At 50.2% G+C, this 15,029-nt stretch overlaps 1 protein-coding gene across 17 annotated transcripts in view; it reads left to right on the top strand.

Moving 5' to 3' along the window:
- The window catches only part of TRERF1 (transcriptional regulating factor 1), a 219,713-nt gene that overhangs the window by 164,719 nt on the left and 39,965 nt on the right, over positions 1-15,029 (top strand). For 16 of the 17 annotated variants that reach the window (XM_047796747.1, XM_047796741.1, XM_047796754.1 and 13 more), the window contains 3 exons: positions 9,809-11,507; positions 13,217-13,263; positions 14,120-14,270. In XM_047796747.1, coding sequence (XP_047652703.1) covers positions 10,068-11,507; positions 13,217-13,263; positions 14,120-14,270 — 1,638 coding nt within the window. In that variant the 5' untranslated portion in view covers positions 9,809-10,067. Of the gene's footprint in view, positions 1-8,841; positions 8,947-9,808; positions 11,508-13,216; positions 13,264-14,119; positions 14,271-15,029 lie in introns of those variants that run through there. The other variant, XM_047796749.1, reaches the window with a different exon arrangement.

The raw sequence follows: 15,029 nt of genomic DNA, 5'->3' as shown, positions 1-15,029 counted from the left end.
AAGTGAGCCACGAAGCCCTCTGTCTGGCTCCGCACAGCAAATGCCTGCCCAGTGCAGTACCAGGCATGAGGCAGGGGCTGGGTCCCAGAGATGGGCCAGAGGGACCTCCAGCTGCCCTTGGAAAGTTCACACCCACCAGGCAGGGGTGGGGGTGGGGCGAGGAGGATCAGCCAGAACCCAGTCCACTGGGGCCCGGAGCGACCCAGGAAGTGCCGATGGGAAGGCCTCCAGCCCTGGACACCAGAGGTCCTCTGGCTTGTTACTTCACTCCTAGAACTGCCCGCAGAGTCTTAAAACTCTGAGCCAGAAGGGCTGTGCTTGTCCAAGGCCCCTTATCTTCCAAGCGGAGAGCCTGGGGGGCCCGTGACATTGCCCAAGGATGGGGCCTTTTGTTGACAGGATGCCGAGTGTGGCACTGACGTCACAACCTGGGGTACCTCCTGTCTGAAATGTGGACAGAAGGACCAAGAGAAACAGACAGAAACGTGGCCACAAGGACGCTTGTGCAGTCACTTCACATGCAAGGGAGCTGTTTTCCAGAAAGAAGGGGGGTGCTTTTCCCCAAGACACACACTCCTTCTCTGGGCCTGTGTGTCCAGGGGCATTTGTTTTTAATATAGTCTCATGTCTTCACAATTACAGACCAGTAGTTACCGTTGTGGCTCAACAGGTTAGGAACCCGACTAGTATCCATGAGGACGCGGGTTCGATCCCTGGCCTCGCTCAGTGGGTTAAGGATCCGACATTGCCATGAGCTGTGGTGTAGGCTACAGACACAGCTCAGATCTGGCATGGCCGTGGCTGTGGCTGTGGTGTAGGCTGGCAGCTATAGCTCCAATTCCACCCCTAGCCCAGGAACTTCTATATGCCAAGGGCAGAGCCCTAAAAAGAAGAAAAAAAAAAATCACAGCCCAAAGTGAAGCCAGCTGCTCTATTTGGTAACTGAACCCCTAACCACGCAGCCTGCCTGGAAGCCTAGGGCACGAAGGTCTGCGGGCCTGGTGAAGCCCTAGGGGACAGTGTCAGCCCCTCCCCTCCTGTCCCCTGCAGAGAAAGCAGGTCTGTGCCGTTGTCCTGCTGGAGGCCCCTTGGCAGCTCGGCCAGGGTGCTGGGCGTGGGGCTTGAGTGATAGGAACGGAGCCCTCCGATGCTTGACTTGTGTTTTCTTAGGTTTATAATTTGCTCTGAGGCTGGGGTGGAGCCAATGAGGCCAGATCGCCCCACCAGTCACCCCCTTCCCCTCCATCGTCACCCCACGCTCCCTGGGGCTGTGTCAGAGGGCCGCCTCCCTACCTCCCTGCCCTGCCCTGCCCTGCCCAGGACAGCTGCGGGGACGGGGATCTTTCCTTGGCTGCCATCCCAGGAGCTGACTCACCAGTCCTGAGCCTCAGGTCCTCGGGGGTGGGAGTGGATGGACCCTCCCTGCAGCCCTGGCCCACACCCCTCCAGCCGGCCACCCTGCCGAGACCCTCCTTGAGTCCCCAGCAGCAAGATCTGCCCAGGGGGCCTCCTGGGCCCTGGCTGGAGTGACCTTCCTCCCCCACCCCCACCCTCTCCAGGCCTTTCTCTGCCTCCTCCGCCTCCTCCTTGCGAAATTTCTTGGATCTTTAGGAAGTTCAGTACCTCCCCCCACCCCGTAGACGATGGGCTTTAAAAGACACAGGTTTGAGGGTTTTTAATCTCTCCTTGCGGCATCCTGGTGCAGTAGGTTCTCCATCTGAGTTTGTAGGAAAGAATATAAAGGGCAAAACTGGTCACAGACGCCAGCCTCCCGGCGGCAAGGCCCGTGGTCATGGCCAAGTCAGATCTCCTGGCAAAATATGATCACCGATTGCTCCTGGACTTCTAGCCGCAACTCCTTGGGAGAAACGCGAGGTTGTGAAGCAGTCGACCTTCAGGTCACCCAGGGACTCGTGTGCATTGCTCTGCTGTCTCCCCTGCCTTCTCTCTGCAGACCTCATCAATCCCCAACTCGTCCCACATCCCTAGTCTCCCCACCCAGTCCTAGCCATTTGTCCAGGGGGCTGGTTTGAAAAACTGTTTCCCAGGAGTATATGAACAAGGCGGGTTCGAACCATGGCTGCCTCCTCCGGGAAGCCACCCTAGATGCCTGCAGTCCCCCCTTTCTTCCCCGTGTCCTCAGCATCCTCACCATGCCATGCCAGCTAGAGAGGGGGAGAAGGAAGTGGCGTGTGGCAGTCATCTGGGGAGGGACGATAGTCATTCCTTGGTGGGGAACCACTGCTGGCCTAGAGGAGAGGGCGCTGCCCATGAGGACCCACACACCAGAAAGCAAAGTGGCTCCAGTCCCCATTTCCCAGGGGAGAGCTGTCCCCGGGAAGCCAAGTGCACACTCTCCACGTGAAGGTTCCTGGGCTGTGAGTCAGGCGTCTTCCTACTCCTGGGGACTTGGAGGAAGTGATCGATGCCTGAGTGAGAGTCAGAGATGGAGAAGTACATGCCTCTTGGGGTCCAGAGGAAGCCTGGAAAATCCTTCCAGAGTTGAGAGTCAGCATGAGCCCCGGGCAGGGAGCCGGGGCGCCCTGAAGGAGCGGGGGGCAGGGTGGGTGGTCACTCCGCGAGGAGGAAGATTTCCGTGCTAATCGCCCGCGTTGGCACAACTTGTCCACGATAATGAGGTTACTGGATTCGAAAACACCCACTGGCTTTATTTAGAAGACCAGTCAGAAAGCATTTAGAACAACATTGTTGTTCTAAAGGAGACCAGGAGCCACAAGCCCACTACTTGGAGAACTGCCCTTGGCTTCTGCCTCCTTTTGGGAGCAGAATCCCAGGAGGATCCAAGTTAAGCTCTTTTGACAGACCTCAGGAAGTCTTGACTAAAGCTGAAGCCAAGTCACTTGGGGAATCGTGTAGACAGTCTCTGAAGGCAGGTCTGGTGTTGGAAAAAGGAGAATCTTTTGGGGTTTTTCTTCCTCAAACAAGTGATGGTGGTCTGGCGGGAGCAGGGTGTTACCCCTTCCGAATTGTAAGCAAACAAGTCTCGCTGAGCCCTTGGCCAAAGTCAACTTCCTCTCACCCTCTCTCCTCTCTCCGGTTCAAAGGATGGTCCTTTTGGACAGACGTCTTCTTTGCAGACTGTGCTCCATCTCCTGGTGCCCTGGGGGTGGGGAGGGAGGGGAGAGGGCCTTTGATGCATTAGAACAGGGGTCAGCCAAGTCCAGCCCCCTCCACCCAGTCTGTTCTTGTATGACCTGTGAGCCAGAAAGAGTTTTATTTAACATGTTTAAATGCTCAGGGAGCTCCTAGTGTGGCTGAGCGAGTTATGAATCTGATTAGTATCCATGCAGGCACGGGTTCGATCCCTGGCCTTGCTCAGTGGTTTAAGGATCCTGCGTTGCCGTGAACTGTGGTGTAGGTGGCAGACTTGACTTGGATCCCATGTTACTTGCCGTGGCTGTGGCTGTGGCGTAGGCCGGCAGCTATAGCTACTATTCCACTCCTAGCCTGGGAACTTCCATAGGTTCGGCCCTAAAAATTAAAATAAATAAATAAATAGTAAATAAATAAATGCTTGAAGAAAAATCAAAGGAAGGACACTATTTCTTCACATGTGAAAATTATATCAAATTCAGGTTTCAGAGTCCATAAATCAAGTAGCATGAGAACACAACCACACCCATTCGTATATTGCTGATGGCTGCTTTCATGCTGCAACTGCAGAGTTACAACAGGCATCATATGGCCCCAAAGCTGAAAGTGTTTACCAGCTGGCCCTGTACAGAAAACCCCTGTGCTAAAACATCTCTGTAGAGCCTTTTTAATATGTCCAGCATTCCATGGCTGTGTGCCCTGAAGAAAAAATAGTGAATTCTGGCCCGGGGTCCATGTCAGAAGCATGGAAACTCGAGGGTGAAACTCTCTGCGTCTTCTTTGTTTGGCTCGGCGTTTCAGCGCAGGGAGTGTTTATTGACCATCTGCTGTGTCCCAAGCCCTGGGGACCCAGGACAGGTAGGATGCTGTCCCTGCCTTGGAGTGTTCAGATAGCCCGTGGGGAGATGGGCTCAGAAGGTCCTTCGCTGATAGTGTTTCATGGGGAACAGAGAGCATCTCAGGGTCTGAGCAGATGGGGTTTTTTGGTCAGACTGAATCCGAAATCCCAGAGTAAGGAGGGATTTGACCAAGAAATGTGAAAGCAGTCATTTTATTAATTTGGTTATGAATGAAAAATCTCCTCATGTCAGTTGCCTAATAGGAAGTGTCGTGTGTCATGAGCAAAGTCATTACCCTATTAGAAAAATAATAAAGACTTAAATCTTGAGTTGGTGTTATAACAGTTCTGTGGGATGGACTAATCCATAAAGAACAGTTTCCAGGTTTTAAACGATTTGTTTAAGATAGCCTTTGGGGGAGTTCCCTGGTGGCCAAGCGGGTTAAGGATCCAGCATTATCACTGCTGTGGCTCAGGTCACTGATGTGACACAGATTCGATTCCTGGCCCGGGAACTTCCACATGCCACAGGAATAGCCAAAAATAAAAAACATAAGGTAGGCTTTTGACAAGATATGCTAAGCTGTGGGCCTGGCTTGCTACTGGCTGTGCAAAGGGGTGGGGGTGGGGGGGTGTAAAAGCATTTATGCGTGAGCAACATGTCTCTAGAATATAGAGGAACCTGAGTGATTGTTCCAGGAGGGGTGCTGGGTGTCTGAGGGCAGGGGTGGGAGGAAGACCTTCGGCAGATACCCTTTAAAAATTTTTTTTTCTCTAACTTTTCATTTTATTTTCAAGCATTTATTTGGCATAATTTTCACTCTTTCATATGCTCTCTTTTTATCTTTTCAATTTTGAACTCTGTGAATATAGTACCTATGCAAAAAAAAATACATAAATTGGAGTTCCCACTATGGTGCCATGGGTCAGTGATCCGGCTTGTCTCTGTGGTGTTCCAGGTTCAATCCCCAGCCTGGCACAGTGGGTTGAGGATCTGGCATTGCTGTAGCTGTGGCGTAGGTACAGCTGTGGCTCGGACTCGATCCCTAGCCCAGGAACTTACATATGCTGCGGGTGCAGCCAAAAAAGAAATGTGTGTGTGTGTGTGTGTGTATAAATGTAATGTAAAATAAGTAGCATCCTGTTTTGCTGTTACCGCCTTACGTCCTTTTCCCTAAGTCATTTTCCCTCTCTTTCACGTAATAGAAGATTCTTAATTGCCTACTGCTGTAAGTCAAGTACTGTTGTAGGTCTGACAGTTACACCTCTCGGCCTCAGCTTCTTCATCTGAATGTGGGGAGACTGGTTGACCTTATCCAAGTTGGCCTCCAACTTGAGGGGGTGTCAGACTCAACGAGGGGAGGGGCTCATTAAAACACAGGCTGCTGGTGGAGTTCCCCTTGTGGCTCAGCAGTCATGAACCTGACTAGTATCCCATGAGGATGTGGCTTCAACCTCTGGCCTCATTCACTGGGTTAAGGATCCAGTGTTGCTGTGAGCTGTGGTGCAGGTTGCAGACTTGACTTGTATCTGGCATTGCTGTGGCTGTGGTGTAGGCTGGCAGCTGCAGCTCCGATTCAACCCCCAGCCTGGGAACCTCCATATGGTGCAGGTGTAGCCCTAAAGAGACCAAAAAGAAGAAGAAGAAGAAGGCTGTGGGAGAAGTGCAGAAGATAGATACTGAGTCTTGGATTAGGATGATAGACAAGGCACGGGAGAAACATGGGTGGAGTTAGGAAAAATAACTAGGAGGTAAATTAATAGGTTGTGGTGATTGGTTAAGGGCTAGTGGGGAGTCAAGGGCAAGACTTCGGAGGAGTGTCCATTTTGGGGGTGAGGATGTTGGGTTTGCTCTGAACTTGGCAGTGGGCCTGTGAAGTAGCCAGGAGCTCAGACCCTCTGAGCTGGGCTTGGTCACTGGGAGTCCTCCTGGCTGGAGGACTTCACCTTCAGGACCTGCTCTGGGCATCTTTGGCCAACCTTTTCCTCCCCTTGCTTCCCTGTTCCACCCACCACTCCCCCGAAGCAGACCTCTCACCCTGAAGTTGTCTATCTCTTTCTTTTGTCATTCAGAAAGGGACAGAGAACAGCTCTGGCTAGCTCCCAGTTGAAGGGGGCCTGCTCCAGTGGTCTTCACACTTTCTGCTTCAGAGTCCCCACAAATGAACTTTGCAAAACCACGTGCCCCCTCGCACATTTTTAAGTTTACATCTATATTTTTTTTTATCATACTCTTGCAGGAGATGCAATTTCCAGTACACTGTAAACATTGATATTTTTAAGTAAAACTATTACATCACTGTTTTCAATTTATCCAATGGAATCTAAACACCATAGGAATTTGATACCCACCATCATCCATTTTAAAAATGCACGCACGCGTCTGTTAACTGTCAGTGTTCCTTTTTCTCCTTGAATTTTTTTTTTTTTTTTTTTGTCTTTTGTCTTTTCTACAGCCACACCTGCAGCATATGGAGGTTCCCAGGCTAGGGGTCTAGTTGGCGCTGTAGCTGCCAGCCTACACCACAGCCACGGCAACGCCAGATCCTTAACCCACTGAGTAAGGCCAGGGATCGAACTGGCAACCTCATGGTTCCTCGTCGGATTCATTAACCACTGAGTCACGACAGGAACTCCTCTCCTTCAAATTTTATTTCCGTTTCCCTTCCCCCATGGAATTTCATCCCAGTGTAATATATGTAGTATGTTTTTGTGCCAAAAGTCTTTCATTTACTTCCTTATCATATTTCTCTGTAACTATTTCATATGGTTAAAACTTTTTAGTTTCCTGAAATCATAAAGCTGTAAGTATTAAAATTTATTTTGTCTGTATTATCATTATGATTAGTAATAGTATGCCATTGATCAAAAAAAGTCAAATGTATTCAAATTTGGATAAATAATTAATAAACATAAAAACTAAAATTATGTGGAAAATACTCCTCTTAGATGGTGATGCTGGATGACTTTCGAAGATAATTTTTTTATGGATGGATAATACACACGTGTGTGTGTGATGGGGTCAGGGTGTACAGCTCAGGTTTTCACTGAGCTCACACACCATGCAGTTCTCCCCCAGGTCCAGAGAGAGCTGGTGCTGGGTTATTTCTTCTGTGTTTTAATTCATCCATGGAAGAATGCTATTTGTTGCATGAGCTATGAGATAAGGTTCAGCACTGACTATAATTCCATATTTCATTTTCTGTAGATATAAACACTCAAAACCCTCATTGGCAAAAACTAACAGATGCAAATACAAGTCCAAAAATCACATAGTGATCTACCACTAACAATTATAGTTTAATTACTTCTATTAGGTTTCCTAATGGGAAATAAAAAAAAAAAGAATTGGAAACCACCCAGCTTACTTGCAAAGATTTACTTACTTCTTTAATAGAGTTGCTTGCTTTCTCAGTGTTCTGTTCCCCTTGTGTGGCAGCTGGGGGAGTTACCCCTGGGGCATAAGCCTAGTTAAGATTTGGGCTGGAATGACTAAGAGGTTTGTCTTTCTTTCCTAAAGGAAGAGAGCTGATGTGAAAGAGCAGGTATAATAAAAGGACATCTTGCACATCTGTAGCTGGTTAGCAGGCATTTAATCCTGTCCAAAACCATTTGGCATGGACCAAATGTGCTTTATGAACGTTCTCTCTCTCTCTCTTTTTTTTTTTTTTAGGGCTGAACCCACAGCATATGGAAGTTCCCAGGCTAGGGGTCAAATCGGACCTGCAGCTGCTGGCCTACACCACAGCCACAGCAACAGCAACGCCAGATCCCAGCCGCCCAGAGCTCAGGGCAACGCCAGATCCCTAACCCCACTGAGCAACCCCATCCTCATGGACAGTGGTCAGATTCATTGCCACTGAGCCACGACAGGGAACTCCAGCTTTATGGGTGTTTTGAATGAGACCAGATTTCAAGGACCTTTTGACATGGGCCAAATGTCTTATGGACCCAGTGTCTTACAGTCATTTTGGACAGAACCAAATGTCCCGCAGGACTGTCTCTCTTTAGTCCTAGAAATGGGTTTTTATGGAAGTTGAGGATCTGGACACTGATTCTCTTATAACTTCGCATGTGTGGGTAGTGCTTGGAAAGTCTTAGTGTACTCCCAGGGGTTTACACACCCCCATTTGAAGTTCATGAAAGAGGAATTCCCATCATGGCTCAGCAGAAACAAATCTGACTAGTATCCATGAGGCCACAGGGTCGATCCCTGGCCTCACTTAGTGGGTTAGGATCCGGTGTTGCTGTGGCTGTGGTGTAGGCGGCAGGTGTAGCTCTGATTCGACCCCTAGCCTGAGAACCTCCATATGCCATGGGTGTGACCCTAAAAGACAAAAAAAAAAAAAAAAGTGAAGTTCATGAAAGAACCTTGTGTGACTTGGAATCAGACTCAACCACTCTCTCAAAATGTCCTAGTTCATGTTTCTAAGAGGGGAAATCTGATTGGCCCAGCCTGTTTTTTGGAGTCAGGCCACACCATTGGCTTCCAGCCAGGTGGTTAGCACTGTACACAGATGTTTCCCTGAGCAGGGACCCCAAGGAAGCAGGGACCCCAAGGAAGCAGGGAGCTATGGACTGACATGTGCATACTCTTCCTTGAAACTTTCTCCAAGTCTCTTCTTCTGCTGGAAACACAGTCCACAGTCTGTGAGCTCCTTATCTCTTATTTTTAGCTTTTTATTATGTGCATCTCTTTCCACCTTATACTGAAGTTATCATGTGACCAACTAACTTTTCTAACCATAAGTGCCTTGAGAGCTGACCCGTGTCTTATTTCCTAGCATTGTACCTTATACTTAGTAGATGTCTGTGTCTAATAAATAAATATTTGTTGACCAGATGAATTGATTGATGAAGGTATAAAATTTTTTCATATCCCCTACAGGTCCTAGGATAGTGCTGGGCTTTCTGTAGCAGGGTCTCAGAAGAATGGATGGATTAATCAGTGAGCAAAACAGTGAATTAACGAGCCATTGTGCAATGGCTTGAAAGTAAGAGAATTCACTTCTCACATGGGGGTCAAGATCTACAGAATCAGTGTAAAAATGCAGCATGTATGAAACCGGCTATGTCTTTTTTTTTTATTATTATTTTTTACTACAGTTGATTTACAATGTTCTGCCCATTTCTGCTCTGCAGCAAAGGGACCCAGTCATATGTATGTATACGTTCTTTTTCTCATATTATCTTCCACCATATTCTATCACAAGTGATTGGATATAGTTCCCTGTGCTATATAGCAGGACCTCATTGTTTATCTATTCTAAGTATAATAGACACTCATGATGGAGTGTGATAATGTGAGAAAAAAGAATGTATGTATGTGTGACTAGGTCACCTTGCTGTACAGTAGAAAATTGATAGAACACTACAAACCAGCTATAATGGAAAAAAAAATCATTAATTAAAAAAATAGAAAAAAATTTAAAAATGTAATAGAAACTGGCTATTTCTAATGCAGGTTCCTGTGTTGTATTTCTTTTTTTTTTTTTTTTGCCTTTTTGCCTTTTTGCCATTTCTTGGGCCACTCCCTCAGCATATGGAGGTTCCCAGGCTAGGGGTCGAATTGGAGCTGTAGCTGCTGGCCTACACCACAGCCACAGCGATGTGGGATCCGAGCCTCATCTGCAACCTACAGCACAGCCCACGGCAACGCCGGATCCTTAACCCACTGAGCAAGGCCAGGGATCGAACCTGCAACCTCATGGTTCCTAGTGGGATTCGTTAACCACCGTGCCACGACGGGAACTCCCCTGTGTCATATTTATTTCTATAATGGGTTATGGTAGATAAACTTGCTCACTTCAAAGTATGAGGTAAATCCCTTCCTGTCCTCTGCGTCTTGTCTTACAGGTGTGAGCGGCACCTCTTCACCACGGTGGCGTTCGGTCCCTACCTCAGCCCGGGTGAGGATGTAAACCCCCCCGCTCTGCACATGTGTGGTACAGGCCAACAGGAACACCTGGCTCCAGCCACGGGCACGGACATGTCAGCCGTGGAGTAGTGTGGACGCTCTCTCTCTGCTTCTCAGGGTTTCAGTCCTTTCGGGTTTGTGTCATTGACCTGTTTTTTATGGTTTTGTGGCTGGACGTTCACGACCAAGGCAGGCACCATGGGGGATCAGCAACTGTACAAGACCAACCACGTGGCCCACGGTGGTGAGAACCTTTTCTACCAACAGCCACCTCTTGGCGTCCACGGCGGGCTGAACCACAGCTATGGGAATACGGTCCCTGGCGCTGCCATGGATGCTCCTCAGGCATCACCCATCTCCCCCCACTTCCCTCAAGATCCTCGGGACGGTCTAGGCTTGCCTGTTGGCTCCAAAAACCTTGGCCAAGTGGATACCTCAAGGCAGGGAGGGTGGGGAGGGCCCGCAGGGCCTGGAAACCACGTCCAGCTACGCAGCAACCTGACCAACTCAAACATGATGTGGGGGGCACCGGCCCAGGCGGAGCCCGCCGATGGCTTCCAGTACACCTACTCCCAGGCCAGCGAGATCCGGACCCAGAAGCTCACCAGTGGTGTCCTGCACAAGCTAGACTCTTTCACCCAGGTGTTTGCCAACCAAAACCTGCGGATTCAGGTCAACAATATGGCCCAGGTGCTGCACACCCAGTCGTCAGTGATGGACGGAGCCCCGGACAGTGCCCTCCGCCAGTTGCTGTCCCAGAAGCCCATGGAACCCCCAGCACCGGCCGTCCCCTCCCGCTACCAGCAGGTGCCCCAGCAGCCTCACCCTGGTTTCACGGGTGGGCTGTCCAAACCAGCTCTTCAGGTTGGGCAACACCCAAGCCAAGGGCACCTGTATTATGACTACCAGCAGCCCCTGGCACAGATGCCAGTGCAAGGAGGACAGTCCCTGCAGGCCCCCCAGATGCTGTCCCCGCACATGCAGCAGATACAGCAGCACCAGTATTACCCGCAGCAGCAGCCCCAGCCGCAGCAGCAGCAAACTGGGCAGCAGCGTATGTCGATGCAAGAAATGCAGCCACCCCTGCAGCCGCTTCGCCCGTCACAGCCCCAGCAGCAACAGCAGCAGCAACAGCAGCAGCTGCAGCAGCGGCAGGCTTCGATGCAGATACCTCAGTATTTTCAGTCCCAACCTGTGATGCAGCATTTGCAAGAGCCGCAGCAGCCACAGATGCACTTGCAGCCCCCTTCTTACCACAGGGACCCCCACCAGTACACCCCGGAGCAGGCGCACGCTGTCCAGCTGATTCAGCTGGGCTCCATGCCCCAGTACTACTACCAGGAGCCTCAGCAGCCCTACGGCCACCCTCTGTACCAGCAGAGCCACCTGCCCCAGCACCAGCAGCACGAGGACAGTCAGCCCAAGACTTATCCAAGTGACCGGCAGGCCCAGGCCATGCTGAGCTCCCACGGGGACCTGGGGCCTCCAGATACAGGAATGGGAGACCCGGCAAGCTCGGACCTGAACCGGGTCAGCAGTGCCCTCCCGCACCGGCCGCTCCTGTCCCCCAGTGGCATCCACCTCAACAACATGGGGCCTCAGCACCAGCAGTTGTCTCCCAGTGCCATGTGGCCCCAGGTACTCCCACCGTGGATGTTGCCCTTGGTATCGGGGTGTGCTCCTGGGCCAGCCAGCTGAGTCTGTGCAGTGCCAGGTCCTCCCTCCCAACCCCTGCAGCACTTCCGTTCTTGCCTTATTCCACAAACATTGACCAGACACTGTCTACGCCAGGCCATTGGAATTCAGAGTCCATTTTGACTCAGGGCTTCACCCCTAGAGCTTAGAATCTCACTAAGGAGAGGGCCAAAATATCATAGCAGGTCCCGAACGATGCATGTCATGGTCAAGGTCTGATCAGATGCCCGGGGACCAGGACCAGCCAGTAACGGTGTCTGGCCCCCTTAGAACTATATCCTTAGGGAATGTCCTGGGCACCTGTTCCCCCTTTGCGAGGGAGACCTCGTCATGACAGCATTTCTCAAAGGACGTTGCTCCAAATAAGTGTTCCATAGAGGAGTTCCCTTCGTGACTCAGCAGTTAATGAACCCGACTAGGATCCATGAGGATGCGGGTTCCATCGTTGGCCTCGGCTCAGTGGGTTAAGGATCCAGCATTGCCATGAGCCTTGGTGTAGGTTGGATCTGGGGTTGCTGTGGCTGTGGTGTAGGCTGGCAGCTACAACTCCAATTTGATCCCTAGCCTGGGAACTTCTCCATATGCTGCAGGTGTGGCTCTAAAAAGCAAAAAAAAAAAAGAGTTCATAGAATGTTTAGTGGATATTTCTGGGGAAGAGGAATGGGTTCTCTGGATGGAGGGTTTCTTAAAGTAAAAGAGGGTGCTGTGTTGCTGGGCTTCTCAGGGTCTTTAACATGCTCATGTGCACCGTGAGCATCCCCAAGGGGAGACCTCATATAGTTGCAGAGATGAAAACCTTTGCTGCCCTCAGGATCCAGGCAGGTGAAGTCAATAAGCCACACGGCCTGGTAGGAGATGATAAGGTCTGCAGTAGACAGGAGACCCGATGCCCCATCTCATGATGCTCTTAGTCAGGATTTTTAAAAACAGTCTAGCCAGGCAAACCGTGTCTATAGGCCAGATTCAGCTTGCGGGTGACCCTTGCTAACCCTTGATTGTTCCCCAGATGTATTTGGTCACAAAACCACCCTGCAGTGTGCTGGGCACCATTCATGCCTTGGCGTATTGCAGGTGCTACACTCATGTGACAACAGGGTGGGGGAGGTCACCTTGAATAGGACCAGGATAGAGAGGAAGGGGGCTGTGAGGAAGGGTGAAGGCCAGAGATGAACTCCCCATGACCTTGTTGTGTTTAGGACTCGGGCCAGTGGTAACGGAGAGCCTTTGTGATTATGAAAATAAGAGGGCAGGGCTGGGAAGGAATTCCAGCAGGAAGTCGCCCAGCTTGATGCTGTCTCTCGAGGGAATGGAGCCTGTCTGTGCACAGAGTGGGTGGACAGGAGAGCAGGAAGGAAGGAGGTGGGGAATGAGTCCTAGCGGGCTTGTGGCCGGTGGGGCCCCCTGAGAGGGCGGGGCCCCAGACCCGGGAGCATCAAGGGCAAGAAGTCTGGAAGCCTCAGGTGTGGAAGAATAAGGTCAAGAGTGGCCGTGAGCCCAGTGGGCATGAGGGGGAGAGCGGGGAAGAACCCTAGAAGTGCAGGCCCTGGGGGTTCCTGCTGCTCAAGGACCCCTCCCGTCAGAAACACATGTTATTTTTTTCTTTTTTTTCTTTCTTTCTTCTTTCTTCCGGTGCCCTGCATGGCTCAAATTAGATGCACGTACCTGATGGCAGAGCCCAGCCAGGGTCCCCTGAGTCAAGGTATGTTGGATGCATGGAGGCTCGTTGGCATTTGGGGAGACTGGGAGGTTTCCCTGGATTGTCTCATGATTCATTTCCAAAGCCATTCCTCAAAGAAATGTATAAGAATAATAATAGCAGTTACTGTGTTTGAGCGCTTACTGTTACTCTCTCTTGTGTGTAATAAGGTAACTGAGCAAGAGTGGGTGTGATTTCCATGTGCCCACTACAAAGTGAGCACTCAACCATTGTTGGCTATAATTACTATTATTTTACGCACGAGAAAACTGAGGCTCAGAGAGCTTAAAGTAGCACATCGAGGAAGTAGGGATGCTGGGGTGGACTCCAGAGCCCATGTTCTGTCCCCTATGCATTCAGTATTTATTGAGTACCTACTGTGTGCCAGGCATAGCGCTAAGCTTTGCGGATGCCACAGTGGATCATAGCACGGTCTTGTTTTCTCGCCTGGTGGCCGTGGTAAATAAAAACTTAGCCAGAACCTGATAAACTGCTAAGGCGTGTGATCTGGAGGTTGAACCAGAAGACTTAAACACAGGTCTCTAAAGGAAGCCTTCTGGAAGAGACCCAAGCTGACCCTAGATGGGTAATAAGCATGGGGGCAGGGGAATGGGGCCAAGCCCCTGAAAGCCTAGAATGAAGGAAGACATTTGGTTCAACTCTTGCAGGATCTTGAGGATCCATCTATAAATTGGACTTAGTTCTCAGAAAGCAACTGGGGCGCTACAAGTGGGACTGTGGCCCTGGGTGCTCTGGATGAATGAAATGGGTTCATTGTGGGGTGTGAGGTCTTGTGATAAGTCACTGTTCCCCTTTATCACTGTGCGTGTCCTCTCCACTTGGCCCTCCCCTTGAGCAGTGGCCAGCCAAAAGGAGTGTTTGGGGAGCAGTTTGATGCCAAGAACAAGCTGACGTGCTCCATCTGCCTGAAGGAGTTCAAGAGCCTGCCTGCCCTGAATGGGCACATGCGGTCCCACGGGGGGATGAGGGCCTCACCCAGCCTCAAACAGGTGAGTCGGCATCAGCCCTGCTCCTTCCCAGGCCATGTGCTGCTTGCTTTGCTTTGCTGCCGTCAGACAGAGTGACGTGAGCCCCCATGTCACTGAGAGACGTAGTCCTTCCTTAACAGAAGTGCTTCAGCTTTGCTGCTGGGAGCCAGCCAGGTCACACGGTCCCTACTGCCACCGGCTTTGTGAACAAGAGTCCAGAACAGAGGTGGTAGAAATCCTTTAAGGGGATCCCAGCCTACATACCTCTTGGGGAAGACAGCAAGAAAACATGGAGATGTATTTTTTTTTAACTCCTGCTGCTTGACAGTCAAGACTGGGGTCCCTTGGGCCAGGGGAGGCTACTGTTGACTGTCAGGCTCCAGCCAGCCTTTTCTGTTCACCAGGGCACTAGTGTTAGACTCTAGCATCTGAAGACCTTTAAATGCCCTCAGGATTATCCAGGTAGGATATCCATGTGGTGAACTAGCCACGCAGGGTGAATTTTTTTATAAAGATTTTTATTTTTTCTATTATAGTTGATTTACAATTTTGTGTCAATTTCTGCCATACAGCAAAGTGACCGGTCATACATATACATATATATACATACATATATATACATACATATATACACACATATATATATACATACATATATATACACACATATATATACATATATACACACACACACACACACACATATATATACACATTCTTTTTCTCACATTATCCTCCATCCATCATGGTCCATCGCAAGTGATGAGACATAGCTCCCTG

The sequence above is a fragment of the Phacochoerus africanus genome, chromosome 9 (assembly GCF_016906955.1).
Source record: "Phacochoerus africanus isolate WHEZ1 chromosome 9, ROS_Pafr_v1, whole genome shotgun sequence".
In the NCBI taxonomy this organism is placed as follows: domain Eukaryota; kingdom Metazoa; phylum Chordata; class Mammalia; order Artiodactyla; family Suidae; genus Phacochoerus; species Phacochoerus africanus.
This window is presented reverse-complemented; position numbering and strand designations above follow the sequence as displayed.